Genomic DNA, 27,598 nt, shown 5'->3' on the forward strand with positions numbered 1-27,598 from the left:
GCCTGGCCCTCCAGCCTTGGTTTGCAAAGTGGGCACAAGAAGAAAACCACTCAGCAGGGGGCGCACCCCACTCCAGCCCCCTGCCCAGAAGGTAGTCATGGTTTCTCCCTCCCGGGCTGTGTTGGCCCTGGGGAGCCCCATGGAGGAGATGTGGGTGAGCACTCCAGTGGCTCACTTAGTCACAGGCTTTCCTTTTCCACCTCTGCCCTCTGAGGGCGGTGGCTTGACTCCTGGGGCTGGACAGTGTCCTTAGTCCCTTGGGTACTGTCCCAAAGCTGGGTGCAGAGGATGGGGGTTTTCCCCATTTCGCAGTGTTGGGTGGCCCTGGAACTCAGACCTCCGGTCTAGAGGGGGTGTAGCTCTCGACCTCAGGCTGGAGGCTCAGCCCTTTCTAGAACGGGGCTCCAGTGTTCTCTGGGTTTTAACTTTGTAAGGAACTACTTTGAAGCCAAGGTAATAATACCTACAGGAAACCATTTTCTAGTCAGTTACTAAATTACTAGGATATTTTATTTCTGTCTCATTAAATGAAATAAATAAGGTTGAACATGCCATCTGTAATCCCCAGTCTAATGCATATAGATATTTTATTTAGCTTAAATTAATTTTTTTTTATTTAGCTTAAATTAATTTTTTTTTTTTTGCCAAATCATTCAGGTTGTCTGGTTTTTAGCATCTGAAAATATTGATGCATTACAAGACTGACAGATGCTTCAGAAGAAAGAGGCACGACTGACGACCTTTTAACCCAAGTTCTGCTAAGAAATGCCTGCTCCAAGCAGAGGCTTTTCTAAAATAACAGACCACACACCAAGCGCGGGGCCAGGGAGCAGGAGATAAATTGGGCACAGGCGCCACCTAGTGGCCGCGCCCACACTTGGCACTGGCCGCTGGCCTGAGGCAGCTGCTCTGGTCAAGCTGTCCGCCTCCCCGCCTCAGAACCCAGGCCTGGGTTGTGAAATGGCCTTTGTCTGTAAGTCCAACACGTGTAGATTTGAAATCCCAAGACCCTGCTAACACAGAATCCTGAGATTTTCTTTTTTTTTTTAAACAAAAGGGATCGTTACAGTTTCTTGACATGATTGACAGCACTTGGATTTTGTTTTTTGATAATTATGCATCGGAACTGAAAAACTTCAGACCCGTGTGAGTGCAGGTCACGCTGGACAGAGTGCACAGTGTCCATCCCTCCTGAAGTCGCTCATGGTCCCCGGTTTTTCTCCTAAGACATTTTCTTGCAGGAAGGCACAGGTGGCTTACATTAGCCCTGCTCTTTGTAGTCATGACCACGTGAGTGACTCTGGGTCCCCTGCCTCCTGGGCAGTGCCGGGAGGGAGGACGAGGATGGAGGCTGTCCTGGCTTTGCTTCTCCTGCATTTCCTCAGTGGCATTCCACAGTCCCAACACAGCACGGTACCTTGGCTCCAGCAGCCACAGGAACTGGCTTTCTGAGACTCCATTTGAGGAATCAGTCATGGCGAGGGCTGAGTCAGCGTGGGCTTGGAAATGGAGATGTCCCCTGGTACGTAGGCAGAGGATGGCTGAACAGGGTTTTGAAATTTCTTCTCAGTCTTGAGTTAGCGTTTTTCCCAAGGCCATGAGGATTAGGGAGGAGGGAGGTGTGTGGGACATGAGGTAGTCGTGAGGAAAGGCTCCAGTTCTGTTCACTTCAGCAGGGTTTGATTCTCCACCAAACAACAAACCCCGGTGACGTTTTCATGGCAGGTCGAGGAGGAAGCAGTTAGTAATTCCAGGCGTGTGGAGCCTGGTTAAGTCTTACAGTGTGACATCCAGTGTCATCCCAGCCACCTTGGCGCTTGATTAACCTTCTGATGTGTTGATTCTGTATCCACCAACGAGAAAGGTTCATGGAAAGCAATTCCTCCTGTTTTAAGCTTTACATTTTCTTGTGTAGCAATGATAAATTTATGAAAGTCAGAAGCCCCCAAAATGTGACTTCTAAACTGCTAAGATATTCACGTTTTCTATTAACATGAGCGAGTTACAGCTTTGTAAATTATTTGTGTCACTAGGTTGATATTTGAAACAAGAGGTCGTGTATTCAAACACTTAAAAAGTAGGACGAGCAACTTGGAGTATAAAATATATACTCATTTATAAAAAAAAAAACCTGGATAACGTCAAGCTTGAGTTACCCCATGAGCCGGCCTTCCTTACCATTTCTGTGTATTGCCTTTTGTCTGTCTGTGTATACATCCGGTGGACACACTGCACGCATTTCTTCTTGGGCCTTTGCTGGCCTGGGGTTGGGGCTGCCCCCCTGGGAGCAGCTCTCATTCTGTGTGGGGCTGGCCTTTCTGAGCGCGGGTGGGTCCCCCCGATTGCTTTCACTTTGAGGGGGGTGCTCTGGAGGCTTGCTCCCTCCCTCCCCTGAGATGCCTCTGGAGGACTGGCCACCACCTCCTGGCCCTCCGACGTGGCCTCTGCACACCAGAAGTGTCCTCACTCCGGCTCTGGTTGTTTTCCTCTATCTTTGCAGAGGGGGACCTTCCAGATGGAACCAGGGGTAGCCTTTTCCCAGGCTGTCCTCACATGGAGCCTCTGTCCCTCAGCCTAGCTCCTGCTAGGACATCCTGGCCTCCTGCCCCACCCGTGGCCTGCGGGTCCCCAGCCACCCTCTGCAGCTTGTGGCAGCAGTCACATTTCTGGTCCTGTCCCCAGCTCTGTGGCAGAGTATCTTTTCAGGGACTGTTTCTTCCCAGACACCTATGCAGTTTTCTGTGTCACAATTTCCTGCATTTCTGTTGCCTTAGTAACTCCCGAGCGGTAACTGATCTTCCTGCCTAATCTCTGCCTGTGTCAAGCACACCTTCCCTTTCTCCTTCCTGGACTATTTTTTTTTGCAGTGCTGGAGCTTGAACTGAAGGCCTCATGCTTGCTAGGCTTGCTAACAGGCACTCTACCACTTGAGCCACTCTACCAGCTATTTTTTTTTTAAACCGGTTTTTAAAGGCAGGATAAAAAAAATGGTGGAGAGGGTTCTTCTGAGAAACATTTAAGAACTGTGCTGTCCTCTCCCCCCATCTTTTTTTTTGGAGGAGGGGACTGGGATTTGAACTCAGGGCTCTGTGCTTGCAAAGCAGGCACTCTACCACGTGAGCCACACCTCCAGCCCATTTTGCTCTGGTTATTTTGCAGATGGAGTCTTTCAAACTATTTGCCTGCTCTGACCTTGAGCCCTGATGCTCCCAGTCTGAGCCTCCCAAGTAGCTGGGATTGCAGGGTAACCCACTGGTGCCCAGCAACTGTGTTATTCTTGCTCCCAAATCAGGCTGTTTTGATAACCAGTGATGCTTGTTAGAAAGGTTCTTAGAAACACCCAAGTGTAAACTGCTGACCCCCTAATGTAGGAAGGTCCAATGTTGAGACTTCGTCAGGACACAGCCCTTGCAGTTGGAGGAGGACCATGTAGGCGCCTTCTGCCTAAAGTTACTCCTGTAACTTGGGAGAGATTTGTTTCTATCCCAAACACCCATCCACTACCCCCAACCCCCCCCCCCATGCTTCTGTGAAGTTAGTTTTGTCGATCTTTCTTTTTCAATGAAAGGGAGCCCCTAGGAAGGGAGTAGCAGGGAGGCGAGCCTGCCTTGTAACTGGAGTTGCTGGGAAAGTGAGACCAGTCATCTGAGTCCACCCTGAGCACCAGCCGGACACTGGGTCTGGATGGTGATGAAGGGAGTGGGACTGCCACCTGCGTTGGGAGGGACCCTGGGTGCTGGACAGGGACCCCAGGTCAGGAGGAGTGTGTGGGAGGGGCGGGTCTCCCTCCGTCCCCCCCTCCCTCTCCCCTCTCCCTCTCCCTCCTTCTCTTGTTCCCTCCCTCCCTCTCTCGCTCCCTTCCTCTCTCCCTCTCTCTCTCTCCCTCTCTCCCTTCCTCTCTCCCTCCCTCCCTCCTTCTCTCTCCCTCCCTCCCCTGGACCTTCATGGACCTCAGGGAGGGGAAGCACTGGCTGTGGTGCCAGCTGACAGCTTGGACCCACTTGGCCCCTGGAAAGGGTGGGGTGGGATGGGGTGGGGGCCACCATCAGATGCCACATGGCCAGTGTGGATGATAATTTTGGAGGTGTTTTGTCTCTTGTCGTCTTGAGTGTTACTTCACCATCCTGGGCCTGTGTCCTATTCTAGAGACAAGCGGTCCCTTCCTTGCCTGGCCTTCCTGGGTTCCAGGCACGTCGCAAGCTGCTTGGGGCTGCCAGGGTCCGTTCCACCCAGGGCCACCTGCGATGCACCATGGTCACCCTGGGTACTGTAGGAAAGCTGCACTGAGTTAATGTGATGCTTTTTGAGCCCTTGCACAGGTGCTGTCTCCCTACATGTTAGATCCTTGATACCAAATGACTTGTTCATCTAACCCATTTGATAAATATGGTGTACACCCCTTAACGAGGCGCTGCTGTCTTAGAATGTCATCGTGGGAGTGCACTCCACAGGCAGTTACGGCGTTCCTAGACTGTGTACCCCTAAGGTCTGCGAACACCTTCGTGTATGTATGCCCTCGGTTAAACTGAAATGTCACTCTGCAGCCACAACTCTTGCCTTTACTGGTTATTAGTGACCGCCTGCTGAACGTATTTGATGTGGTGATGAAGCTGGCATAGCACACAACTTGGTTCCTCAGTGGTCTTGCAAGGTCCTTCAGGAGGGGGTAAAGCCTGTGAATTTGTGGAGCAGAGTGTGTCAGAGGAAACAGCCAGTACAAAGGGCCTGAGGCATGAATGTGACTGATGAACCTGCTCTGCTGACTGATGGAGAGGCTGGGTGAGAGCAGGAATTCCAGTCCAGTGGTTTAGCAGTCATTCTATTACAGCCTAATGACCCATCACCAAAGCTTTCTCTGTGGCTTTGTTTCATGTTTTAAAAATGTTCTGTCATTCCTCATGGGTGCAAGTGCTCGTCCACCTGACTAGTTGAAGGAAGAGAGGATTTAATGGGGGTGTGGTGCACAAGCTTGAGATTGGTAGCCTTTCCTTGGAGGCCAGTTCACGTGGCCTGCCGGGAGGTGCTGGGGCTGAGGTGGAGCCACTGCCCAGGCCTTCCTGCTCAGTTCTGGCCACCTGTGGAATCTGTTCTTTTCTTCTTTTGCAGTGCTGGGAATTGAACCAGGGCCTTGTGTGTGCTCTGCCGCTGAGCTCCATCTCCAGCCCCCTTGTTTATGTTTTGTTTCTGAGACAGCATCTCAGTCTCACTGTGTAGCTCAGGCTGGCTCTGAACTCGCACCCTTCTACCTCAGCTTCCTGAGTGCTGGGATTACAGACATCAGTTTTTATACACAGGTGTCGCAGGTTTGGGAAGGGCCCTAGAATGTGGTGTCTCAGTTGCCTGAGCTTCTGATGGGAGTCATGCTTGGAGACAGCCACTCTGACTTGGGCCTCGTGCCCAGGGTGCCCAGACTCCTGTGGGCCATGGCCTCCACATCACGTATACAGCAGGTGGTGCTGGCCAGCCAGATGGCCTCGGACAAGGTGCTGCCTGCCCCGGCTCCCTCCTGTGCAACATGGAACCTGAGGTGTTGCGAGCAGCAGGTTGTGGGTTTGTGCATCCACCATGGCTCGTGGCATGTCTTGGGGGGACACTCATTGGGGCGCTGCTGGTTAGAGGATGTGGTGCCCAGGCCGTAACCGTCAACTCAGTACCTCTTCTTAGGATGACAGAGACCGACCCAAGGCTTCCTGGCCCCTCCATCCTTCCCTTGGCAAGCCTCAAGATAGCACGAGGAATGAGGGCACCAGGTCTGTGGTGACACAAGGCCAGCCCTCTCCTCTGAGGGTCACGTGTCAGCTGTTGAGAGCTGGAGGCTCCCATCACCACTGTAGCTGCTGGCCCCCCACATGTCACCACCCCCAGCTTGTCACCCCTGCATGTTACCACCCTGCACTTGTCTTGTCATTGCCTTACATGTCATGCCCCCTACCTGGTTGGTCACTTTCCAGCTCCAGCATGGGAGCCATCAGTCTTGTGTCAGTGCCGGGGGCATACAACAGTGACATGGGTGTGCTGGGGACACAGAGCTGCAGTAGTGGCTGTTTATTCTCCTGTCAGAATGAGCTGGGCTCTGTTCACAGCCCAGCTGCTTGGTGAGAAGCTGGCAGCCCCCTGCAATCCCCCAAGAAGGGGGGGTCCCCACAGTGACTGGAGGGTAGCATCGGGTTGGTGAGGTGTCTGTAGAAGTGAGAGTGCGGTGCAGTGAGGGTATTTGAGATTTGGGTTGGGTGCCGTGTCGATGTGGACACAGTTTTGTTCTGGTTTTTGTTTTAACCACGCGAGGAGTGCTATGAAGTTATAATGCACCTGGAAACAGGTAGACAACCAGCACAGAATGCGCGAATGACGGACGTAGACCGTAGCTCCTCTTATAAGCAAGGTAACAGAAGGCAGCCTCACCAGTTCAGAAATGAGACTTCCCTGCAGAATTACCTTCTCCAGACTCAAACCGTCCCGGATTCCAAGGTCACGCAGTGACGGCTGCAGAAGCGCGGGCTGAAATAGTCACTTGCTATTTTTGAAGGTATAAGCAAAGCAATGACAAAGCACTCTTCTGAAAGAGAAGTGTGGCTTCACCTTGTCTCACTGAAAAACACCTGTGCAAAATCACCTAAAGCACAAAATTGAACAGAAGAATTGAAATGACTTGGAAGAATACAGTAAACCTTCCTGATTTGTGGATGTATTACATGTGGTTTTGACAAGCACAGTCAAAAAATAGTAAAAGAAAAAGTCAAAAGAAATTTCCAAAATGAAATTTTAAATTCCCGTGCATATTACACAGCTCAGTGGATGTGGAGAAGCTCGTCAGCCCTGCCTTATCGTGGCAGTGTTTAAATCCTTGTGTGATCTGCCGAGTGCTTCCCTGCCCTTCATTTTAAGAAAATCTGCCTCCCAAAAAATCCAAATGGTGCCCAAAAAGCAAGGTAAAAAGTGAACGTTCTTAAATTAACTCAAGTGACAGTTTGAGATTTGTCGAAAGGCGGCTGTCTTTAGCAGAGGTGGGTGGTGGTATGGGGAAAATGGATCAAGCGTCTGCACCCAGCACTGAGCTCTGTGCATCGGAGCCTGTGCAGACTCCCGCCATGGTCTCATCGCAGCCAGACACCCGCAGATACCAGCGGTCTCCTGTGCCTAAGACTCCAACTACTCAATGGCTGGCGAGTGGATGCCAGGTTGTTTTCTCCACAGTGTGTAGAACCTTAGTCAAAGGAAGAACAGAGATAACCTGTGCAGGTGCCCAGGGTACCACAGAACTCAGAGCAGACATCTTTGTCTCGCCTTGTACCCCACGAGGAGGATCCGCTGCTCATACGGCAGCTGAGCGTTCCTTCCTTGGCCTCCCCTGAAATCTCATCCTCACTGGCTCCTGTTTATTTGTCCCATCTTGGTCTGTGCTTCTCAACTGTGACTCTGGTTAGAATCACCCAGAAGGGTCATGTTTTGTTTTCCTAAGGAAAAAACTAATGTGTCAACTGCTATCTCAGAAGGCTGATTCTTGGTGTAGGAATGGGCTTGGTGACTTCTTTCCAGTGATGCCCATGTGCTTAAAAAATGATTCTGATGTTCTGCTAGCAGGCTGCCCTCAAGCAACTGCTGTTCATCCACCCTCCCACTCACCCACCCACCCATCTGACCGTCAGACCCATCCACCCATCTGTCCTCTCACCCACCAACCCACCTATCCATCTACTCTCCCACCTACTAATCTATCCATTTGACCACCCATCCACCCTCTCATGTTCATCCATCTATCCACCAGTCCACTCATCTGTCCATCCATCCACCCATCTGTCCATCCATCCACCAACCCACCCATCCACCCATTCATCTACCCACCCACCCATCTGCTCATCCATCCACCCTCCCCCCCCATCTATCCATCCACCCCCTAGCCTGCCATCCACTCATCCATTTGTCCACTCACCCATCCGTCCACCCACTTGCCTCGAGCTGAGTCCAGTGTTCTCTTACGTCCGGGTGTGGGCCTGTCTCTGGCTCCCTGTGTGCTGGGATGTTTTTGTTCAGGGCAGATCAGACTCCTCAAAGACACAAACCTGGATGCCATAGTGCCGGATGTTAAAATCCCCAAAGATCAAAATCCGTAAAGTATAAAACTCCCAAAATCACGTACCTGAAAGATTAAAACCCTAACTGTAGAAATGCCTGAAAGCCAACATCTTGAAAACTACAATTCTTACTGGACAAAAGGCTGGCAGAGGGGTTTGAAGGGCTGAGTTCTGGGGAGGGATTTGGGTGTTTCCCCACCCATACGGGGTCTGTCTTGGTAGACGGAGCAGATGCTTACGGCAGAAGGTAGACATTATTGGTGCTGTGAAGATGGAAAACCTCCTAACTGCAGTGGCCATGCAGTATCCAGGCTTTCAAACACAGCACACACTCCGAATCTAGAGCCACAGCCTCGCCTAGGTGCAAGCACAGCAGGTGTTTGAAAGAAATCCCTGCTGGATCATTCAGTTTTGTGCCTCTCCTGCCCTTCACACCAGCACCCTGCCTGCCTTCAGGAAGCACCTTCATCAGAGAGCAAAAGACTCAACCCACTGAGTGACCTTCTGATCCAGCCCGCTGAGTGTTCCCAGAGCGGGATCCGTGTGCACTGAGCCCAAGGACAGCTTCAGAAAGAGCAGCACCACGCGGAAGTGAACGTGAACCTCAGAGGGGCTCTGCCCCAGAGAGGAACAGAACCTGTCCGTGGAGATGGGTGATTTCAAGACACGGCTACAGGTCATGGAAGGCGGCCAGTGCCTGTGGTCCGTTCTGTGGGGTTGCTCACAGCCCCCTGCAGGGCACGTTTTCATCTACTGAATTTCTTTTAGTTTTTCTCTGTGTCAGCATTATAGTTTGGTTGTTTTGGTGGCACTGGGGTTTGAACTCGGGGCCTCGTACTTCCTACGCAGGTGCTCTACCTCTTGGGTCACCCCCGCCCTTCGCCAGTATTGTTCTCTACAGTTTGCTGTGCTGTGTAGCTCATCCTTGGATTGTTTTCTGTACCTTGTTTATACTGGATGCATAAATTGCGTGAAGACCTTTGAGGGTTTGGGTTTGTTTTACGCATTTTTTTTTTAAATGTTGAAATGTCCTCAGTACGTGAGGAAACTCCCCTTTGCATTCCTGCACCTCAGTCTTGGGGCAGCTGCTTACACTGTGGTGAATGTCTTGGGTTTCTGATCAATCACATAAAAGGCACATTGTCCCTCACGGCACTTTAGATGAAGTTACAGAGCTGGGTGCCACCGCCACCATCTGCAGTGACATGCATTCGTGCACTTCACTTTTGACTTACTTCTCTACAACTCTGGTTCATCTGCTTGTAACTTCTATTCATGCTACCGTCATTAGTGTTTGGGCTTGCAGCGGTATTTTTTATAACTGAGCGCAGTGGCTCATGTCTATAATCCCTGCTACTTGTGAGGTGGAGATTGGGAGGATCGTGGTTTGAGGCCAGTGTGGGCAAAAGTTAGAGAGACCCCATCTCAACCAAAAGCTGGGTGTGGTATCTGTTGATTCCAGCTATGTGGTAGGCAGAAATATAAGGATCTCATTCCAACTCCACAAAAAGTGTGAGACCTTATTTGAAAAATAAGGAAAGCAAAAAGGGCCAGGAGCAAGCGTGAGGCCTGAGTTCAAACTCGAGTACCACCAAGGAATTTTTTTGTTATGACCTGTTTCATTGTGCAAAGTGGCCTGTGTAGTGTTCTGTTGTGTTTTTATTTGTTTCATAAATAAATCCGCCTTAAAAATGTAAATAAATGTCTTCTAAGGAACTGAAAAAAATTTCCAGAGTTCTATTTGGGATTGTGAGCTTTAGGATTTTAGGCATTAGAAATTTTAGACTGCAGTGATTTCAGTCTTTTGGATTTCAGTATCTGAGATGATGGTGTTTGAGACGTGGCTCAAACCCCTTTCATTATACATGAACTGTGACCATGTGCCTAGGACTGTTTCGTGGCACAGCTCTCTATCCGGGCCTCTCTCTTCTCATACTTTCTCATGGTGTCCATCTTGCTTGGGGGTTTGTTCCATCTCCCTGCCAGCCTTTGAATCTCTGTGCTCCCTCAGGCGTGCCAGCCCTGTTCTCATAAGCTGCTTGGAGCCCATTCCTTCGCCCAGGTCACTAGTAAAAGTGATGGGTGCCCACCTGAGGACAGGTGCTATGGTACCCTTCCTCGCGCACCCTCTGTGAGGATCCAGAAGTCATCGGCTCCCAGTTGGCCTCTGTACTGAGCCTGCCACGTTCTCCTTGTCCCCAAGACTGTTGGGATCCACCTCATCTATGCATTCCCTGGGTCCCCAGCTGAGAGTCCTTTTAGAGAAGGAAGTCGTGTTAGAGAATTGATGGGCTTTCAGATTGTTTGTACAAAAATATTTGTTTTTACCTAATCTGGGATACAATATTTTGAAGCCATTTGTATTTCAGAAACCAGAACGTAGATGCACAGAGCTTACCTAACCTGCCTTCTCAGCAGGTCACTTGCAAACGTGTCTGTCTGTGTTGACATCTGTAAATGACTTCATGTGGTCCTCCTGCCAGTCATACCCGAGATGTACAGGTGTTTGGAGGGTGGTACCCAGGACGCACCACAAAGTGTACTGACCACGGCAGGTGGCCTCCATGTGGTCTGTTGTGCAGTGTGGCCACACTTGCACAGATGTGTCAGACCTGGGCAGGTGGCTCTGAAGTGAAAATGTCACTGGCTGCGTCTTGTTTTGAATCTTCTTGTTTTCAAACCCTTCCTGTCCAGAAAACCAAGTCCCAGAGTGGAATCTCGTGGGTACCTGACCTGGGGGGGCCGGAGCCCTGCTCCCTGCCCTAGTGACCAGGGCTCTGGTAGGTTCTGTTGTCTGGGCAGTAGGTGTTCTGCTTGAGTGGACAGTGTGGGCATACCAGTCCAGTTGAGGACCTGGGATGTCACAGGTTCCCAGAGCCCCGGCAGGTTTTTTCCTCTGTCGTCCTGTGGAGGGAAGGAGGGGTGAGTTTGTGCAGCTGAGTTATTGCATGGGCCGTGCATGATAAAAATACTCAAGATACTCGGCTACATAAAGAAAATGTCACATGTGGGTGAAGTTGTCACTCCCAGTGAGTGTCTAACACTGAAAAGTGTCAGAAAGTCAAGCTCTTAATTTTCTGTTAGAAAGAAAGTAAATGTGACAGAGTTGAAAACTTCAGAACCATGTAAATGTCCTTATAGGTGACTCCACATGTGGTCACAGATGTAGAAGGACCTGTTGAGGATATTCTGATTGTGGCGGTTCTGGGGCCACTGCCCAGGTGGTGACTCCAGGGTCCCCAAGAATTGTATCCTGATTGTCATCCTCTGCTGATGTTTGTCCCCCTAAAGAGCCTCAGTGACGAGTATCACTTTCTCCCCAGTGTCATTGAATAGCATGGTCCTTTTGACCTTCACTCCAGCAGGTCAGAAATGGTGCCATTCCCTGCCCTGCTCCCCATTCTTGTTAGCTTGAAGTCTGATCAAGGGTATCGCCAATGACCTGGTGTTTGGTTACCCATTTGCTCCTTCACATCTCACTCCTTGTGAACACGGGGAGCCCCGATTTCAGGGGCTCAGACTGCAGCATGACAGTGAACTGCGGAAGGGACATGCCTCTACACGCTGCAGAGTGGGTGCTGTGTATGTATCCCCTGTATGTCCCCAAACCCTGCAAGGCAAAGTGCCAGGCTCTGAGCAGGACTGATGAGCTTTCCTTCAGACACCCAGAGAAGCTGGATGACCAGAAAAACCCTTTCTGTTTGTGGAATTGAATAACTACATCCTTTATTTATGAAGATAGGTAATGACTTTTATGAGACAAACAGAAGTGGGTGAGGAAGAAGATGCTGGCAGGAAGAGTGCCCTGCATGGAGCCAGGAGCTGTGTTTTAGGAGGACTCTGGTGGCTTGCATGGTCTCTCTGCAGAACAGCAGCTGAGGAAGTGGGTGCTGGTGTGGTCAGTGTGTGGGGTCAGCATGAGAGCTCAGCACCCCGGCAGGCCTGGCTCCTTCCCACAGCCCAGGCTCCAGGTCACCTGGTGAGTGTTGCAGAGACCAGAGCAGCTTTTGCTCTTCCTTTTGAAGGACAGTGGGTGTCTCATCTGGGGCAAGTTTCAAGTGAGGGGAAAGAAGCACAAAGTGCACGGAGAAAGAAGTGCTTTAGGAATGGATTGAGAACCTATAACCAGACTGAGAGTGAGAGCTGGGGCATGGAAAGACCACTTCCCTGCAATTCAAAATGTGACTTTCACATTGCAGATGTCTTGTAACCATAAACACCACAGGTGATAGGGGAGAAATAAAGGAGCAGTTTCTCATACAAAGTGCTGTCGCCATGTTTCTGTGTGTTTATGTGTAGTTCCGTGTGTGTGCGCTCACACAGGTGTCCCTTGGGGACTTGGGACATGTAGGCCGCTATGCTGCTGCAAGACACGCTTGTCTTTGTGTGCACAGTGAGCCAGGACAGTGGCAGCAAGGGACCTGGTCAGGTTGGCCCAAACCTTGTCAGTGTTTGAGCTTTAACATTACATCCAGGAAGACCTGCATAGAAAGAATGAGGAGACGGGTCTGCACTGGTCTCCTGCATCCTCTTCAGGGTCCAGGTGGGCCGTGCCCTGCTGTGCAGTGTGTGTGCATGGAAGGCCATTCTCCACGCTTGCTGCCCCTTGGCGGGCCCTTTGCCTGGTGTGCACTGCACACTCAGAACAGGAGGCTTGTCAGAAGGTGCTTCCTCTGTGCAGAAGGGAGTCTTCCATCTCCTGGTGTGTCCCCTGCAAACTGGTCACAAGGCTGTGGGAGCTGCTTCCTGCTCAGAGCCCTGGGGAACTCATCCTGGCTTGATTCTTATTTGGTGCCTCGTGGACATCGCATCTCTGAATGGCTGAGCGCGCTGGACCTGGGGTAGCAGAAAGCCCCATGGCTCCCAGTGTGGGGTGTTGGTGCCTGGGAAGGGAGTGGGGTGCTCTGCCTGCCTTGCTCTGCCAGCAGGGTATAGGATTGGGGGACTTAGTGTTTTGGGAGGTCTACCTTTGTACTCAGTAGATGGAACGAGAAGTGTAGAGAAGGAAACACGTAAGTCATATGTGGACTGGAAATGGAGACCTGGTCAGGGCCCCTGCGGCCACCTGGGAGGCATCTCTTCTTGCATTTGCAAGAATGCTGGCATGGCTGGGATGAGACTGTGACAATGCAAAGTGACAGCCCTAGGTGTAGGCCACTTGGCTTGAGCAGCAGTGGATTCAGTGGTGGGAAGACTGGGATCGGGAGAGGAAACGAGCCTATGTGTGGCTCGTGCAGGGTCACTTGCTGGCTCTGGATGTGATCTTGTGAACTGCTCCCATCACTCAGCCATCACAGGGATTGGGAAGCCACATGGCTCTGGGCTCACCACCCAGGTTACCCCATTCCTGTCCCTCATGGTCCACCCCAGGTTGGGAGGATGTTGGATCGGTGTTCAGTGTCTCTTCTTGTCAGCTTCCTCCCACGGCAGCACCAGTGCCTGCCCTGTGGAGACCACAGGTCCCATGGCTGTCCATCCTCACCCTCACCGAGGTCCACGTGGCCCCTAAACACCAGGCCAATCCCCAAGGCATCAGGTCAGTTTATCCATCAGCAACTTGGAGAAGTCAGGGGTATGCCATTTGCTTTTAACGTATTCCTTAGGGGGTGCTGGGTGTTGGGTGGAGATGTTTTGCGACCCTCTTAGAGCTTAAGGCTTTGGTCTCTGCTCCGGACTCACTTCCCTCTCCCATCCCCCACGCAGCGTTGGCTCCATGTTCAGTGTTTCCACTCCAAATTCAGCTGCTGGTCTTTGGCCCATGTGTTTGTAAATCTTTCTCCTTGAGTGCAGGGAGAACTGGACCCCCACCCCACATCACTTACTCTGTGAATACTGAGCACCAACTAAGCAAAGTCCAAGTCCCCTTCTCCTTGTTTGTGTCAGGGCTGCCCTGGTCACCCTGTGCCTTCTGAGCCAAGCCACTGTCTGCCCACCCTGGACGAATGTGCCTGACTGGGCAGGCCTCACCCAGCTCTTCTGAGCAGAATGCAGTGAGAAAACTCGTTCCTCCTTTGTCCACCTCCTCCCCAGCTCCACCGCTGCTAGTCACACTGGTCACCTTTCTCTGTGCATGACTGGTGCCTAACTGAAAACCCCTATCGGTTACCCTGCTCCCTCTCATCTGGGTGCCTTTCCACTTGGCACAAGTTTGACAGAACTCCTAAGTCTTACCAAAAATATATTCGTAGAACACTGTAAAAGAACATTCTGTGTAAGTAAGATACATACCTTCCACTGAATGTTAAAATTCTCTAGAAGTCTTTGAAAACTTCGGACATGGGTGTTCTCAGAAGGAACAGCTTGCTTTTCGTGTGCCCTGAGTGATGTGCTGTGACCTGCAGGGCTGTGGATGATGACCAGTCCTGCTGTGCTCTGTAGTTGAGGGTGGGGGTGTTGGGGTCTCGGTACAGCTCCTGAAGTTTGAGTTCTAGGTATCAGCCAGTCCAAGGTCCTCGGTGCAAACTCAGAACAGACTTTCTGTGAAGTTTCACATTGTGACATTGTGGCAGTGCTGTCTCCTCTGCCTTGAGGCTTTGAAGCCTGGGAGCCCATCCTCATGGTGGCGATGGTATGGCTGTCATGTGACCTTTCCTAGGTGACAGGGAAAGCACAGACCTCATACACACCCTGGTGGGCAGGGGTTCCACCATCCGAGGCTCCCTGAAGCCCCCGAGCTCAGCACTGCAGCCAGGGTGTGCTGGGTTATCAGGACAACCCGCAAGTGACGGTGTAGACATGAGCAGTGTGACCGACCTCTGAGGGGAACTCGACGTTAAGATTGTGGGATTAGTAATTGGCTTTCATGACAGGGATTCATAGGATTGGGGTGATGTCTGCCTGTGGTCCACAGTTTCTGAGAGACACACTGGGGCCCTTGGACAGAGTGAGCAGTTTCCATCTTGCCTCTGTGTGACCAGGGCTATGGTGGCTTTCACCTTGAAGTACTCGGTGATCTTAGATCCTGTGAGCCTCGCACAAAGAGCTCTCCAAGAGCCACGTGAAGTGTCATGTGGTTTTACTCCATTGAGCCCTTTCTTAAATTCTCAAATAACTGCCACCTGCTAGCCAGGAGCAGTGTGGCTCCAAGGAGCAGCTCATGCAGCTGTTCTGTTTCTTCCAGTCATTTGAGTCCTTTCCGTTGGTTTAAAACACAAGCCCTGCCCAAAGTGGCATCACCTCCCTCCTGCGTGGTTGGCTTCTGACAGAACTGTCAAGAGCAAACCCAACCCGAGAACCACCTGCTCCTCTGTCGACGAGCCCCTGTCCCTAGTGCGAGGCGAGCGTGTTTTGGACGTGCTTCTAGCTACTCCGTGTCCTGTGTCTTGGTCTGTTATGATAAGAAATGGTAACGTCCCCTTTTACATTTTGCATCCTCTAGGGGGACAGCCACCACGCTGCTGCTCTTCCCAAGAGAGAGCATCGACTATGCTCTCCAGCGGAGGCCAGAGTCACAAACCTGGAAAAAACCCACCCGAAGAAGACACCCGCGAGTCCAAGGCAGGGATCCTGACGTCGGTGTCCATACTTGAAAACAGTAGCAGAGAGACTTCCAAATGTCCCGAACAACACAGACTTTCTCTTGATTTAAAGATGCCAGCATTCCACCCGAAGCAGGAGGTGCTGGGCTCCAGTGATGGGGTGGACTTCCCTTTGAGCACCGAAGGAACTGGCCTGCAGCTCGCCGTGGAGAGCCAGGCTGCTCACCCGAAAGAAAAGCTGTCTGATTTGCACAATAAGGAGCATTGTGGCGGAGGAAGACGGGCGCCTGCCCCAGACCTGGTCCCACTGGATTTGAGTGCGAGGTCAAGCCGGGACGACGCCAGCAATAAGGAAGCAGCCTCTTCCCTGCAGGCAGCGCTGGTCATTCACCCGTGTCCTTACTGTAACCACAAGACCTACTACCCCGAGGTCCTGTGGATGCACAAGCGAGCCTGGCACCGGGTCAGCTGCAGTACCATGGTGCCTCCGTGGATCCAGCCCAACGGCTTCAAGAGCATAAGGAGCAACCTAGTTTTCCTCGCCCGGAGTGGACGCACGGGCCCGCCGCCTGCCCTCGGGGGCAAAGAGTGCCAGCCTCTGCTACTGGCCCGTTTCTCTCGCACTCAGGTGCCAGGCGGGGTGCCAGGACCCAAAGGCAGCGCCTCCCCTCTAGGGGTGACCACGAAAGCCGCTAGCATGCCTAAGAGTAAGGAGAGTCATTCCGGGGGCTCCTGTGCACTGTGGGCGTCTGGCCCCGACGGCTATCGACAGACCAGACCTGGCCATGGCCAGGAGACACCTAATGCTACTGTGCAGGGGACCCTGGCCAAATCCAAATCTGAGGCCAGCTCCAAGCCAGTGCCGGCCCCAGGCAGCGGAGGCCACAGCAGAAGTGCCACCCCTACACGCTCCGTCATAACCCGGGTGGGCGCCCAGCCTTCAGCCAACAGCAAGCCGGCGGAGAAGTATGGGGTCCCCCTGGCAGGGGCTGGCTTTGCCCCTCCAAACAAGCACAGTGCCCCAGACTCCCTGAAAGCCAAATTCAGCCCTCAGCCTCAGGGTCAGCCTCCCTCGAAAGGCGAAGGGGGCCCTCCTCTACCTCCCCGAGAGCCCTCCTCCAAGACGGCCCAGGAGCTGAGGACGCTGGCCACCTGCGCTGCGGAGTCCAGAGGGGATGCAGCCCCGCAGGCTCAGCCCGGCATGCCGGGGGCGCCCCCCGTCGTACACTCCATGAAGCAGGAACCGGCCACCGAGGGCCAGGACAGGCCCTTGGGCATCCTCAGTGTCTTTAAGACATACATTCCAAAGGACTTTGCCACACTCTACCAGGGCTGGGGTGTCAGCGGCCCCGGGCTGGAGCACAGAGGTAAGATGTGTGGGCTCCCTCCTCCCCGGCACTCAGGAGCCCCCAGCAAGGTCATGGGGTGCCCACCTGCCTGCCAGTCCTTCCAGGTAGTTCCTTTTTCTGGCAGAGCTGCTGTCTCCCCATGTCCCAGGAGACACCATGTGCAGGGAGCACCATGGACGTGAGCACTTTTGTCAGCCCCAGAGTGCTGCCCTGCAGGGACCCTGTGGCAGGCCGGCAAGCGTTGGGACACGCCCTTCTGCCATGCTGGTTTGGAAAGCCAGTTATGTTTCCTCCACTTTGAAACAGTGGCAATGAGAGCAGCTAGACTTGACCATACTTCACTTTTTTGTTTATTTTTTGTCATTGTAAAATCGATAGGTAGCATTGCACTGGTCCATTGGAAGGGAGTATTAGTTGCTATGTTTATATGTGACAATTCAAAGCTCACCTAACAGTGCCTGGCAGTAGTGAAGAAAATCTTGTGGAAGGTGAATGAACATCGCAGGCTGAGGGTGCAGCTGTGATGGAACTCCTAACAAGGTTTTCCTTGCCATGTTTCTCCCGTTCCTGCCACCATCTCAGTCTTGATAACTAGGGAATGCCGGTGGGGTCCCTCTCACTCCAAGTGCTTGGGATCAGGAGTGTTCTGAGTTTGGACTTTGGGATATTTTCATATACATGATGAGATATCTTAGAGATAGGACTCAAGACTAAAGACACCTCATCTGCATTTCACATACACCTTACACACAGCCTGACCGTAATTCTATGCAGAAGTTTTAATAAATTTGTGCGTGAAACAAAGTCTGTAAGCACTACACCATCAGGCTTGGAATTTTCTGCATGTGGTTTCATGTAAGTGCTCGAAACTTGTATGTTTTGGAGCATCTGAGATTTTGGGTTTTCAGCTTGGGAATACTCACCAGACAACCTGCCAGTGGTTTTCCTCACACCCATTGGATTTGTGCCTATGGTGTGTGCCCTTTTCTTGAACATAACCTGAAGGTCACTCTCACTTAATGTGACAGTGGGAACACTCAGGGACACTGGGAAACACAGGTCCTATTAAAAACAAAACAGCATTCCAGAGCCCAGGGTGGGAGGACCACACATTTGAGGCCAGCCTGGGCTACATAGTGAGACCTGCCTCAAAACACCAAACCAGAGACCCCCCTGTGGGGCTCTGTCTCTCAGTTCAGTACCGGACGATCCTAATACCGTCTGGGAGCTTCACAACCCCGGTTCCTGGAAATAGGTTACTCTTTGGAATGGCTTGTGACTCCGGTGCCTCAGGCTCCTGGAAGTTGGAAACGCAGTTAGGGGAAGTGGGATGGGGTGGGGGGAACTGGTAGGGGCAGAGAGGCCCCCTCTCTTTGGTGTGATGATGCTTAGTGGCCACAGCTGCCTGTTGGGCGCATGGGCTCCGCTGCTGAGCACCCGGCCTACGTGGGCCATGGCGCCTCTAGATCCTCAGACAGGCTGCAGTGTGGTCTGGTGGTGCAGATGGCACCCGGGGTCTGTGCCTGGCCTCAGGTGCTCACCACAGGCCTGGAGCAAAGTTGTCACCTGTGCAGCAGTGCTGGGAGTGCACAGAGCCTAGGGCCTCTAGGAGCAGGCGCCTTGCTCTGTGCATGGTGTGACCTGCATCCTCTCAGGACAGGCCGCGGTGATACATGAGGGCTGTTGGCCCATGGCCTGATGGTATCAGCTGCTGACCTCGGTTCTCCAGGTCTGTGTCATCTTGGAGTCCACAGCAGAGCCACCGAAGTGAAACGAGGGCTGCCTCATCAAGGGCCTGGCTCTAGGCACCTCCCTCCTCTGGCCCTGTTCTCGGGTGCACAGGGTTAGCGCCTTTCCTTCAGTGGACCAGACTCATTATTTACTGGCCACCCTTGCTGGTGGCCTCTGTGAGTTGAGTGGCTCTGGGCCTGCAGCACACACCGTGGGTGAGTTGGGCAGGCTCTGCTGTCCAGTGGGCCTGGCCCGTAGCTGTTATTTTTTTTAATCTAAGAAAGTAGAAGTGATCCTTGAGAATTTTAGATGGCAGAATTTTAAATATCAAATAGCTGGAAGTCTTTTCCTTTTCCTTATAAAGAGTTTTAAAATGAGTGGTTCTAAGTGCCTTTTTTTTTTTAAATGAGAGAAGTTAAATATTTATCTTTCCAACATGAAAAGTGCTCAGTAGTCCAGAAAGCAAATGTGCTCCTCAGACTATTTGTCCTCCTTAAATGCACAGCAAAACATATTAAGACGTAAGTCAGCAAATTCATGGTCTTTAAACCCACCCTGATTTTTCAGTTTTTTAAGGGAAATACATTTGCTAATGGGTGCATTTTTAGGGTCCTAGCTCCCCAGGTTTAGAAAAGAACTTACCATGAGAAATGTCGATTCATTTCAGATCAGACCAGATGCCCCAGTTGGGAAGGACTTGTGTCGTGTCCTCCCATTCCCTCCCCCCCCATGACGTTAGCTTTGGTGGCCTTCCGTTGGTGGCTGGTGTGTCCTTGGGCCATGCATAGCAAGCCCTCTGTGACATACCCCTGGCATCCTCACCTGCTCTCCTGTCCTCCTGAATCTGGCGTCCTACCCTGTGGCAGAGCCACACCTGGTCTGGGGCCTGCTTTTTCTCCTTGTTGTGAAGTGCTATAGCTCTGACCGTTCCAGGGGTCAGCAGACTATTGATGTTTCGTGTGATGGGGACTCTGTGTCTGTCACCATGGCCTTGGAAATGTTGCCCCTGAGAACAGTGTCACTGTGGACGTGTTGCTGAGCACACTAGAAGCTGAAGTTGAGAGGTTTTGTTTACCTGCTTACTCCGGCTGCTCATTGCTCCGTGTTGTGTACCGACACAGCTGAGTTTTGAGTTGTTCATCCCTGGAGAAATGAATCTCTTGACTTAACTACACGAGGGAGCCAGCACTTTCTCCATCTTCCTTCTGCCTGTCCATATGTTTACTACCGTCTCCCAGTTGGTTGTCACCTGCTGATCTGAAGGGGCCTCACTTCTCTCCCTGGGCACTGATGAATCGTACAGCTTCTGGTCACCATGTGGTTGGGGGGAACACAAGTTCTCAGTGGGTCTGTGAGTGTGACATAGCTGTGGCTACCACACGGGCAATTCTGTCTGTAAACGTGTTTGATAGCAGACTACATTTGGAGGTTAAGGAAGCTCCTTTTCAGCAACCACTCCCACCTCCCCACCCACCCATGGGTCAGCCTGGGTGTTTCCATATGGAACCCCAGCAGGAGAGGGTGGCATTGCTTCCTTGTAGGGGCCACAGACTCACCTCTAAGAATAAAAGCCATGGTGTTGTCTACAGTCTTTCTCCAGTGTTACTGCCCAAGTCTGGAAACACATATGACATTAATAGCTTATTGACACTGCAGTAAGTAAATAAAACAGTAAGTTATGTGTGTCTCTAGACTTTCCCGCCTGCCTGTAGTACATGGTCGTGTGGATTTCAGAGGAAGTAATTGAAGACGATGGGATGAGATCGTTCTGGTGAAATAATATAGGTCTGTATAGTTGGAACTTTGAAGGGTCAGTGTGATGGTGATGAAGGCATGCACCTCCCCGAGCAGTGACATCCCTTGGCTTGGTCAGTCTTTCTCAGCTTCTCTTTCTCTGGGTAGATGGTGTGTTACAGGGCAGTACAGTGAAAGCACTGCAAGGTTGTATGTGTCTGTTTGAGGATGACCAGGAACTTTTCTTTCAGCCTTCTGTCCACACCTGGAGTTTCTAGGTCAGTATATTTGAGCTCTTTGCTCACCAGGTAGTTTAAAAGGGAGATTTACAATCTTTTTGATTAATTCAGGGTTTTTGGTTTTTGTTTGTTTGTTTTTTTTTGGTGGTGGTACTGGGGTTTGAACTTGACCTTGCATTTACTACACAGGTGTTCTTATCATTGGAGCCATGCCCCCAGCCCTTTTTTGCTTTAATTATTTTTCAGATAGGGTCTCAGATTGCAATCCTCCTACTTATGCTTCCCACACAGCTGGGATCACATGCCTGGCCTGATTCACTCAGAAGTTTGCAGTAGCTTGGACGTGGTGTCGGTGACCATAAAGGACAAGTAACAGTAAAGCAGTGGTGTGGTGCAGAGGAAAGCAGTGTGTGTTACTTCAAGGAAGTAAGAACGGGTGTGCAGAAGTGCTGTGATTTTTCTGTTGCCAGTTTGGGCTAGAAGTAGCCAACAGAAACAGGAAAGGATTAGGAACTACTTAGCCGTTGGGTGGCATAAACGTGGGAACAACACACAGTGTCTGCCATCCTCAGCACTGGCGGCATCTTCTGTGGGCGCAGTTGAACTCTGCACTGAGATGCCATGGAGGCCACCCCAGAAAATTCAGGGGTGCAGGGTTGTCAGAGGTGCTTACCTGGAGGTCAGCTGGACAGTGACAACAGCACTGCTTGCCCAGCTGTAGGCCTTCCTAGACCAGCGTACCAAGAGAAACCACCGCGTCTAAAAGGTTAAGTGTCAGCTATCTGACAGAGCGGGCAGTAGCAGCTATCTCACTGATCGTGGAGAATCCAGAGGACCTGATGGCATCCCGTCCCCTCACATCAGAGGCCACGTGGGTCACCAGGGGAGCTCCCTGAGCTTTTCTTTCTTCCATGCTGCCCTGTTGAAAGGGATGAGTCCTTGTGGCTGCCAGATGTTGCCCCTCCTTGGAGGTGTGGCTTACACACGTTCCCTGCCATAGGTGTCTCTTCACTCTGCACTGTTTTCTTGACTTACTTTCTTAGCTTTCTGTTTGTCTATTTTTGCTTTTGTTGACTGAGCTTTTAAGGTCATGTCTAAGAAAAAAACACAGATGACTTAGAAAGAGGACATGTGAAGTAATAGTGTCATGAGTCATTGTCATTTTGCTGTGAATAGAGCACCTGTTCATCTAGCCAGTGACTTCTCCTTATGGAACAAGTGTTGGTTAAAGCTTTTTACTGAGCTGTGTTCCTGAATAGGGCAACAGGAAAGCATGTATTTATGCTTTCCCCAACGATCCTAGACATGGTCTGTCACCTAAGAAACCTGCCAGGTTCTGCCTCGTGTTCATTCATTTCTCTGAATACTATCTCCATAAACATGATCTGTATTCTGTATTTTTATCTGCTGAGCCACTGTGAGTTAGGGCAAGAAAAACAGTGCTGAAGATGGGCTTTTCAACCCACCTTACTAAGCTGTCCTTCTGCCATCCACTTCTTTTGTCTCTTATGTTCAAATGTCAGGTGTTAGGGGCAAATATAAGGACCCGGCCAAATGACTGCTGCAGGCATCACTTTGCTAGTGAGTGTTTTTGTCTGTTTTCCACCGTTGGGTTGAGTAACCCGTTGAGCATGCCAGTGACACTCAAACCCTTTGGGACACTCACTCTTTAGGGCTCCCATTGCAGTGAGCCATGTCCTTCCTGTGGTGAGGACACAGTGAGGTAGGAGCGGGGCACAGATGGTGGCCAGCACTCTTTGCATCCCCTTCCTGGTCAAAGCTGAGCAAGTGCTGGATGAGAAGGAAGTACAAAGCCCAATGTTGTGGTCTGGTGTAGCAAGTGGTTGCTCAGGAGAGGTGGGGCGTTAGTGCCTTTGCTGTTGGCCCAGCACACACACCTGCCAGGGGCTGCAGCTGTCACCTGCTGACTGCCAGGGCCCCCATGTCTTGTCTGGGCTGGAGGCAGAAAGGTAGGAGGGCCAGACATGGGATGGCTCACTGTGCATCTGTCTCCTAGGAGCACAGCTGGGGACATGGGTGGGCCCTGAACCTGGTCAACCATGGGTGTCACTTCCATGTCACGCTGGTGTCACTGCTTCTCTCATTGTGCTGCTTGACAGAGCGAGGTGATGGCTGAGCCCTGCTTCCAGCTGCCCAGAGCCTCATGCCCATTGTGCAGCCTGGCAGTGCCACCCTGTCCCCGTCCTGTCCTGGGAGTGGTTTTTAATTCATTATAATTTATGCATCCTTGCAGTCGGGCGCATACCTGACCTGTCAGCTCAGCCAAGATGGAGGCTGACAGTTGTCACCAGGGCTTGGAGGTGACTTCCCATGCTGATACATCAGATGGACTAACGATCTTTTCCTCTCCCCCTCCTTCGCCCTCCTGCCTCTTCACCTCCATGCCAACCCTGCCACGCCACGCCACGCCACTGCAGGGACACCCCGGACGCAGGCCCACCCGGGAGACTTGGTGTGCGTGGAGTGCGGCAAGAGCTTCCACCAGCCCGGCCACCTCAGGGCCCACACACGGGCGCACACAGGTATGCAGCCCCGTGCCCTGGGCCTGGCCCTCGCGGGGCATGGGAGGACATGTTTAGATTCAGGTGTGGCTGTCAGGTACGGCAGCCTCATCGACCTCTGGACTGGTTCCCCTAATAGAAGTGTATGTGTACATTTGGCATCCGGGTGCCATATGGCTTAATCTGAAATAAGCCTGTTTGCAGATGTCCCATTAGAGTAAACGCTTTAGAAATGAATATGCTGACCAGCACTGATGGAAATCAGAGCATTCTTTCAGCCCGGGGCACGGCTCATTTTACGTCCCGAGGGGCAGGGCTGGACTGTGGATAGGCCCAGACCCCTCTGATGCCTAGTGGTGTCGTGTAGGCCTCTCTGTTCCCTGTTCAGCACTGGCTGGAGACCCGAAAGTGCTGCTAAGTGTGTGTCAAGAAACAGCAGTATCAGGGACAGTCACCCGCCTTGGCTGTGTGACCCTGAGCAGTGACACAGTGAAGCAGAATGGTAAGTGATGCAGAGAGAGGGTCCCTTGTACACACACTGAGAGCTAATGTCAGATTTAAGGAGGCAGTGGCCCCAGGCAGCCTAACCGCAGCCTCTTGCTGTAAGTGTTGGGAAGTTGGGACGCTCCAGCCAGGGCTGGGTGCCGGTGTCTTTTTCGTGAACGTGCTTACTTAACCTGTGACGGACTCAGAAATGCACACTCGGGAAACTTGCTTGTCCTGTGCTAACGGACCCCTTGTTCCCACAGTGGTGTTTGAGTGTGACGGTCCCCGAGGTTCTGAAGTTCACACGGCCTCTGCGGATACCCCCAAACAAGTAGGTCCTATGAGTAACTGGGGGTCTGGGCTCCAGCACGGTGGCTGGAGAGAGCCGAAATGCAGTCTTCCTCGCCGCAGTGAAGGTCTGCGTGGCTGTGAGTCAGAAGCCCCCGCCCCGTGGCCCGGCCGGTGGGTGGTCCGTGGGTCTGTGGTCACTGAAGCCCGCCTCGGCCACGAGTTACAGAGGGTCACGGTGGAACGGTGTCTGTTGGTGGTGCTGGGGATGAGGGGATCTGTGGAGACTGGTGGTGACTGAAAACACTTGCTATTCACACTTCTTCCTCAAGGTATTTAGGGTCTGAGTTTGCTCAAGAATAAATGCTAACCGTTGCCTTGAAGAGTGGTTTTCATAGGACGCGTTTCCTGTTCACCGTGGTGTTTCACCACAGACATGGTGGACACGCATCAAAATTCCTGTGTGCTTGTGCTTCCGATGCACCCGCCACAGGTGTGAGGCTGTCGCACATTCACTGTGCCCCAACGTGCTGGAGGCCGAGTCCTGTTGGGGTCATAGTGTCGCTCTAGGAAGCAGCACAGCCATGCGTAGGTCATCTCTCCTGTTGTCCTGGGCAGACAGCACTTGGTGCCATGTGTGTGTCCCCCTGTCCAGCCTTCCTGTCATCCTGTTCTCACTCTTATGTTCTCTACACAGCCTGATGGCTTTTTGCTGCTGCCCTGGAAGTCTCTGACTGCAGACCATCCCTTCACCCAAGTCTTACCTGGCTGGTGGAGTCAGGCTATAGAGTCCCTCCCTGACAAGCTCAGCAGCTGGGGGTGACAGGGGATTTGGATGCCCAGGGAGCCTCAAGAATCTTTTCTGTGTGTTTCACCTGAGGGAAAAACAAGACACTCAAGTCAGATCGGCTCCCAGGGCTGCTGCTAGTGAGTGCTGGGGCTGGGCACAGAGCCCATGCTACTTGGTCAGGAGTTCCTTTCTTTCTTTTTTATTGTGTGTTTAGAACGTCCACCTGTGTTTTACATGTCAGAATTTCTCTTTGTGTTAAACTTCGTGTGTTGCTGGCGAGATGTCTTCACACTTAGGAGGTTTTTTTGTGAGTGACTCTGTCTCTTGCAATAAAACCCATACATAGTTGGCAGTTACTTTGTGATGCTGTGACAATTTATGAAGTAAATATAACTTCCCAGTGAATACTGAGTTAAGAGGTTCCCAACACATGGGACCTCCCCTTGATTTGGATAGCACTGATCTTTTTAACAGAAATAAAATCCTTGCCCCAAAAGAGCCACAGTGCCAAGGTTGTGGGTCACACTGACAGCAAGCTCAAGCCATAATTGGGGAATTTTGTGATCACAGTTAAAGTGGGTCCAAGTGTTCCTGCTTGGTGACCAAGCAGATCCACCAAAGACCTGCTTTTGACAATGGGTTTGGTGGGTGTGACGGGCACCAGGCAGTTCTAAGTCTCTCAACCGTTGACTGCATTAAATTCTGCCTAAGCCTCTTTCCATAGGAAAAGATGAAAGGTGCAAACCAGTAAGGTTTAAATTACCTGTGTTACTTCAGTTACGCTGGGAACTTGTAGTCATTCTTTCTCCTCATTGATTCTGATATAGGAAAGGTCACTGACACGTTGTCTTACAAGCCCACGTGCTACTGTGTTGAACCTACTCCCAGCTCACCTCTTGATTTCATCTTCAGAGCAACTCAGTCCTGTGACCTTGCTTAGTGTGGATCACCCCAGCTCAAATCATAGCTCCTGGTAGAATGCCTCAGCATGTCAGCTTTATTTTCATTCCAATGACAGGGGTGGCTCAGGTCAGGGCGTTGAATCTGGACTTGGTTAGCACTCCTGTCTTGTGACAAGTACTTGGTTTTCCATGTTTGAGGTCATGGTACCTTTTGTCTTTCCTTACCTTTCAGTCCATCACTGAGCATTCTGGTTCTTTAAGGTAATGTCATTTTCCCTTCACATACTTTGGAACTATATCTTTAAATATCACAGAGATTTCTCAGCCAGAATAATTAAAAAAAAAAAAACCCACACATCAATAATAGATGGAGGTTGAGATCTTCTGTCTGACCCTTGGGAGTTGTTTACGGCAATCTCAATTGTGGTGTTGAATTTAGGATGTGTTACAGATTTCTAGAAAAGTACTCCTGGAGTTGTGTCTAGGACATACTTCATTGTATGTCATCTCTCAGCCATGCTCATTTTTCTCTTTAGCATGCTTTGCAAACATCAGCTAATTAATATTTAAATCCGATTCCCTTCTTGAGGTCTCTCTTTTGGATCACACAATGCAGTCTTCAGGCGGAAATTCTTTGATGTGACACTTAAAGGTTGATGGACGTTTACTTGCATACATAATAGATGCTAAATTATCTAACTGGAAAAATATTTGGAGATTCAGTTTTATAATCATCACTTACTCACTCATGAATAATGTTTCTTGGACACTCACTCTGTGCCAGGTCCTGTGTAGGATTGGGTAGGTGAGAGAGTGATTTTCCTGGTGGGTGGTTTAGACAAGGGAGCAGATACATGCTTTGACATGGCTAGAACCCCAGTGATCCAGGCTCTGGTGCCCGGGAGACCAGGGTGGGGCAGAGGGCAGGGGATCAGCATGGGGAGAGACCTAGACATGGTAGAGGGAATCTGTCTGAGGAGCTGTGTGAAGGTCACTGTGGCTCAACGAGGGGATGGGGGATGGGTGGGCAGTGTGGGGCAGGTGTCTGGAGAGACACCCGCGATGTCTGTGCACTGAGCCCCCGACAGTTTCATCCCGAGGGCGGTAGAACTGTAAGCGGAGGACGATGGCTGTGATGGTCCATCCCGACACTGGCTTTGTGGAGGTTCCAGGCAGTTGTCTTGAGTAGCCCCTGGGAGGCTCTCAGAAGCAGGGTGGCCTCAGTTTGGGTGGGGTGGAAGAGAAGGGTAGAGCTGAAAGATGTTTAGGAGGAGGCGGAAGGAAGGGATTGGCTGTGGGGTACGAGGGCAGGGAAGGAATTGAGTTGACTTGGGGCTCTGGCTTGAGGCTCCCTTCCCTGAACCTGGCGGGAGGGGAATGTAGTCTGAAGCTACCTTCAGATTAAATTCAGGTTCCGTGTGAGAAGCTCCTGGGGATGGAACTGGGCAATGTGTGGACTTGGAGTGGAGGAAGGTTTCCTTCTATTTAATAGCCATCAATGTCACATTGATCAAGGCCAGCTAGCTCTCCTCCGAGGACAGAATGATGTCAGTTAAGACTTGAGGTTCTTGAGGAGGAGGCTCCAGTCTTGATTCCTGCTTTCAGGAGGTTACTCAACCCATTTCCTTGTCTGTGAGGTAATGACAGCGCCCTTCATGAAGTGAAGTGAGATATGCCATGCCTGGCAGGGGCGCCCACTCAGTAAGGTGCTGCTTCAGTTACTCTGAAGTGAGCTCTGTCCTGATAGCAGGACAGTCACCGACGTGATGAGTATTTGCGTAGCCAGCGCACGCGTGTCAGTGCCATGTTTGGGTCTGTGTAGACAAGCCCAGCCCTGCAGCCCTCACCTGGTGTCCTCGGGCTTTGTGGAAATGTGCCAGTGGTGTCACATCTCCCAGTGAGACAGTTCAGCGGGCATGAGGTCTGGGTTAACCTGCGTGGCTTCAGTTCATCGTAGGTCAGCACCCAGGCCTTGTCAGCACACACTGACTCGAGGAGGAGATGCAG

At 51.5% G+C, this 27,598-nt stretch overlaps 1 protein-coding gene across 8 annotated transcripts in view; it reads left to right on the forward strand.

Annotated features, from left to right (window-relative positions):
- Positions 1-27,598, forward strand: part of Znf516 (zinc finger protein 516) — a 113,178-nt gene that overhangs the window by 78,332 nt on the left and 7,248 nt on the right. For 6 of the 8 annotated variants that reach the window (XM_074069620.1, XM_074069617.1, XM_074069619.1 and 3 more), the window contains exons 3-4: positions 15,451-16,917; positions 23,042-23,146. In XM_074069620.1, the coding sequence (XP_073925721.1) occupies positions 15,451-16,917; positions 23,042-23,146 (1,572 nt within the window). Of the gene's footprint in view, positions 1-15,450; positions 16,918-23,041; positions 23,147-23,874; positions 23,943-27,598 lie in introns of all 8 variants that reach the window. The other 2 variants (XM_074069622.1, XM_074069623.1) reach the window with 2 other exon arrangements.

The sequence above is a fragment of the Castor canadensis genome, chromosome 4 (assembly GCF_047511655.1).
Source record: "Castor canadensis chromosome 4, mCasCan1.hap1v2, whole genome shotgun sequence".
NCBI classification, from domain to species: Eukaryota; Metazoa; Chordata; class Mammalia; order Rodentia; family Castoridae; genus Castor; species Castor canadensis.